Genomic DNA, 5,143 nt, shown 5'->3' on the forward strand with positions numbered 1-5,143 from the left:
ACTAGTTTTCTAGGTAGCCTTCAGGATTTTATTTGTTTTCCTTGTTGCTTTTTACTTTGCTTGAACTCCTTCGACCTTTGCTAGTTGTTTACCAATTTTGCTAGAAAATTTAATAAACTTGCTTCCTTCATTTTTCTTTATCTTTGCTTCTTTTGTTCATGCCCAACCTTTGACCTTTAGGCAAGTAGCAGGTGTGCTACTTTTCTATAAACAAATAGGTCTGCGTAGCCTATGCAGCCATGGGTGTTGATGTAGAACTTTTACAAAGTTGTTACCCATAGAGATGGCAGCCGGATGCTTTACTTTTAGAAGCAGACGAGTCTACGTGACCACTTGGCTTTCTTTAATCCTTTAAGCTATGTGGCCTGCATCACAATGTACTCAAGATTTTTGGGTTATGAAATTCGCTAACCTTTCGTATAAAAAGTACGCGGTTGTATGGAATTTGGTAAGCAAAGGTTTAGGAGAACTCCTTGCTTTTTATGTAACCAATTTCGTGGGTTGTGTAACAAGTATCACAACACTCTAGGAATTAGTGTAAATCTTAAACGATCATTTCACGCTTTGGCAGAGGTGAAGCTTATCACCTACATAGCATGTCGGTAGTGGATAAAGCTTTGTATACACACGTTAACTTGTTTAACTTTTCACAAAAATGTGTGGTTGTATAAGTTTAGCGTGACTTATTGCTCAAATGGCAAACAGTAGGTAGTCTTCTCGAAGCTGTAGGCTACTTTAGTGCACTCGGTAACAACTTTAGGGTTCCAAGGTAGTCATCCATATGGCGTACTGCGTAATGTGCCTTATCCATCTATGAGGCCTAGTTCTCTACAGATTAAGCCAAGAGACCCAAAATCCTTCAGTTAGCTAAGCCTAAAAAAGACCATTATGGTTACTTCTAGGAATCCTGGTGCAAGCCATCGTGCACCTAGTTACACTAGGGCAGCCCGACTCATCCACATCTGGATATTCGGAGTGTAAGTTTATCCTCCCATATTGGAGACCAAACCCATGTGGGTGTTGGGGAATTGGTTTACCCTCTCATACTGGAAAGCATGGTTGGTCCCCAATGGGGTGCAATTCGTGAGATATGTCCCTAAGAAGGGCGTGGTCTTCTTTTGAAGTGCATGAGTGATCAGTTGTTATAAGCATGTAGCCGAGCCAAGTTGTAAATTACTTCTGAATTCTTCATTGAAAAACGAACGAAACGAACGAAAACTTAGCTGTAAAGTAGGAACTACATAACAACTAGATAATCCTCGGCTTTGCGAGGTGGTGCCCGTCTAGCAGCTTAAGTCTTCTGGTTTTGATGCAGTGGGAGGTCGCGCATGGTACTTCCTTAGATTGTAGTTGTTCAACTGCTTTTCGATCTCTTAGTCGTTCATGGTGGTTAAGGTTTAACTATCTTTGCCGCCTACTATGCTAATTTTGTATGGACCTTCACAGATGAAATCCATCTTTTTGGAGCCTTTTCTGCGGGCAGTGATGAAGGCTTTTCTTAGGAATAGATCTTCGGGCCGGAACTGTTGGATCTTGGCCCTTTTGTTATTGCTGGAGATAAGCTGTTGCTGGTAGGCTGTGACGGGGTGATGACCTTCTCGTGTTCTTTCTTTGCTAGATCTAGATTTGTGGCCATCTCATTTCCATTCTGCTCAATGCTTGGCAGTAGAGTGTTGATACTTGGCACAATGATATTGGGATGAATGAATTCTTCTGAACCAAATGCCAAAGAGAAAGGAGTCTCACCGGTTGCTCGTCGTTTGGTTATGCGATACGCCCATAAACATCCAGGGAGTTCGTCTGCCCATTTTCCCTTCTTTTCGGAGAAAGATTTCTTAAGGTAGTCGAGAATTGTCTTGTTTGATGCTTTGGCCTGCCCGTTGCCTTGGGGATACCTCAGAGTGGACATGTGATGCTTGATGCCATATTTCTGGAAGAACTTCGAAAAATCTTTGCCTACGAATTGCGGGCCATTGTCCGTGACGATGGATTTAGAGATGCCAAATCAACAAATGATGTTCCTCCATATGAAGTGCTTTATGTCTGTTCGTATTATGGTTGTCATGGGCTTTGCTTCCACCTACTTGGTGAGGTAGTCGATTGCCACGATCATTATGCCTCTGCCCCTAGTAGTGGACAACATTGGCCCTACCAAGTCGATTGCCCACTGCATGAATGGCCAATTACTCGTCTGTGGGTGTAATTCGTTGGCAGGTAGTGTTAGTACAGGCTTATAGCGTTGGCAGTTGTCACATTTTTGTACTAATTCCTTAGCACCTTGAGTCATAATAGGCCAATAGTAGCCTGCTTTAAGAGTCTTCTATGCTAAAGATTGGCCTTCAGAGTGATTTCCACAGACATCTTTGTGGATTGAACTTAGAACCTTTAGGTCATCGAGAGGTGCTAGGCTCGGAGATGTGGTCTAGTGTAGGATCTTCGGACGAAAATGCCGTTCTACATGTAGTAGTGTGTTGCCTTTGTTTGGAGCTTTCTAGACTACAATTTTTCTATGAGGAACATGCCATTGACCAGGTAGTTTATAATGGAATCTTGCCAATTTGGAGTTATACTAACTTGTGACACCTTGGCTGTTGGCTCCACCTCTATGTTTGGCTTATTTAGATATTTCACCAGAATAGAGCGTTTAAGTTGGTGGTCGACGGCGGAACCTAGGCCGGCTATCACGTCTGCGTAGAAATTTTCTGCCAGCGAAACTTGAGTGAAGGTGTAAGTCTGAAAGGCCTTCAGTTGCTTTTGTACATTTTTTATGTATTACGCCATCTTTGGATGTTTTGCCGTGTACTTGATAGGAGCATATTTAGGCGACTTACTTAGCTTGTTTTCATGCATCTATGTTGTTAATTCATAGTTGTTTTAGTAGTTTAAGCCATTTTCGTGTGTTTTTAGGTTCATATGGCTAAGGAAGCAAAAAGATGCATTTTGGAGCATTTTGGAGCAAAATTGGGCTTGTAATGGATAGCATATGCTTGGAGCCAAAGTGTTGGACAAATTTGAAAGCCTTGTATGCACTTTGGACATAAAACAAAAGGCCTAGCCCAATCAAACAATCCTTTGAGCCATGCAAAACCTCTAGCCCAATCAACAACCCTTAGCCACATGCATTCACACACACATGCACTTACTCTTTCATCATTGCACCACCATTCACACACACATGCACTTACTCTTTCATCATTGCACCACCAATTCAACACATGCATTTCCACCTTCCTACTTCATCATTTCAACCACATATTCACCCACATGCACTCTAATCATTCAACACATGCATTCACACACCAACAACCTAGCTCTTTTTCCATCATTATTTCATCCACATGCACTCTCAATCATAACAACCACATTCACTCTTAAACAATCACCCACTTATTCTCCCATTCCCCCTATAAAAACCCATGCATTCATACACAAAAAACACATCTCATTTTCATACACAAGACACCACAAACACATCCAATCTTTCCCTTTTGCCGCAAATCCCCTTCCATTTCTACACAATCTCTTCTCGGCTTCATTCCATTCCATACACTCTCCCATTCGCAGAAACCATTCAACCTTAGCCGCTCCACCTTCATTTACAACACACTTGGAGCACCAACACCGAAGGCAACTCTTAAGGGATTTCGACATCAGTTTTGCTTCAAGGGTTCTTTCTTCTTAATCCTATGTTCACTCATGTTATATATTTTTATGTCAAACCTTTTGTAAACATGAAGTGTAACTAATCTCTCTCTAGGGATTCGATGTAGCCTTGCAAGATTGCCATGTAGTTAATTCAGAATTCTCATTTAATCTATCTATTTCTTGTTTCATTCTCCGATTTAATTGTGACTTAGTGTGTTGATTTTAATGCTTGATCATCATTTGAATTAACCACAGGTTGTTTAGCCAAGATTAAAGCACACATCATGCATAATCTTGGTGGATATGTGAATGAATGAAGGGAATGTTTTGCAAACATCCTGCCGAGTGTTCCCTTTGGTTTTGTGAAAGTTTCTTGTGCACTACATATTCTTGATTAGGAACCAAAGTTGCACATCACAATTAGGCTCATGATTAGAGACATTTGATCAAATCCACACATCATATGGTTGGTCATATCTAAGTGAAACAAACTCAAGAAATAGGTAGATGGATGAGTATAATCTGATTCAACAAGCATGGCCTTGGGTTAGCAATGGTAAAATCGAATCCCTAGCTTCATCTCCATTGGTACTATCTCATTTTATTAGCTGTTGATTCATTCATTTTGTGTTTACTTCATTTCTTTATGCTTTCAAGGTACAACAACAAATCTGCCTACATTGATTAGTTTTATTTCTCTAGTAAAGAGTTCTTGCAAAACAAGTGATTATATAGGTCCAATTAGTCCCTGTGGATTCGACACCCTTACTTGTGCCATTATACTAAACATATTCTAGCATGAAGAAGGAAATCATCAATCAAAATGGCGCCGTTGCCGGGGACTGATTTCAGTCCCTTATAATTGCTTGTTTTGATATTAAACCTTGTTCTTTTCATTTTAAGTAGATTTCTGATTTTTATTCAAACTTGTTTTATCTTGTTTCAGGTAGTATATGTCAAATAGACTTGCTGAATTAGGCCAAAGAATTGAACGGTTAAAGGGCAACACTTTGGAAAGCTTTGTGCCAACAAGTTCCTCCATTGTCCGTGAAGAAGAGGAAGGGAAACCGTCTAGTCCAATAAGTGAAGGATCTGAGCACTTTAATTGGGAAAGAGAAGAAGAGATGGCGGGCAACCAAGATGATCTTCGAGCTTTGGAGGATTTTGCTCAACCAATCATACCAAATTCACCTTCATGCATCTTGCTGCCCACAGAAGCTAGAAACTATGATCTTAAATCTTCACATTTCCATATGTTTCCTTCTTTTTATGGCTTACCTAATGAAGATCCTTTAGCTCATATTAAAGAATTTTACAATGTTGTGAGTGGGTTACCTTTACAGGGAGTAAGTGAAGCAAATCTGAGGATGAGAGTGTTCCCTTACACCTTGAAAGATAGGGCCAAGGGTTGGTTAATGACTCTAGTACCTGGTTCACTCACCACATGGGATGCCGTGGCTAAGAAGTTTTTGGAAAAGTTCTTTTCCACTCAAAAGAC

The 5,143-nt window shown here is 40.5% G+C and overlaps 1 protein-coding gene across 1 annotated transcript; it reads right to left on the bottom strand.

Moving 5' to 3' along the window:
* Window positions 1-1,498: 1,498 nt before the first annotated feature.
* On the bottom strand, window positions 1,499-1,909 carry LOC137717078 (uncharacterized). The gene has a single exon (XM_068456391.1). The coding sequence runs from the start codon at window positions 1,907-1,909 to the stop codon at window positions 1,499-1,501; it is 411 nt and encodes a 136-aa protein (XP_068312492.1).
* Between the last annotated feature and the right edge of the window lie 3,234 nt (window positions 1,910-5,143).

Source organism: Pyrus communis, chromosome 15 (genome assembly GCF_963583255.1).
Source record: "Pyrus communis chromosome 15, drPyrComm1.1, whole genome shotgun sequence".
NCBI lineage: Eukaryota > Viridiplantae > Streptophyta > Magnoliopsida > Rosales > Rosaceae > Pyrus > Pyrus communis.

Excerpts from the sequence above, each read along its gene's own strand:
- LOC137717078 (XM_068456391.1), bottom strand. The coding sequence starts at position 1,909 with ATGTCCACTCTGAGGTATCCCCAAGGCAACGGGCAGGCCAAAGCATCA.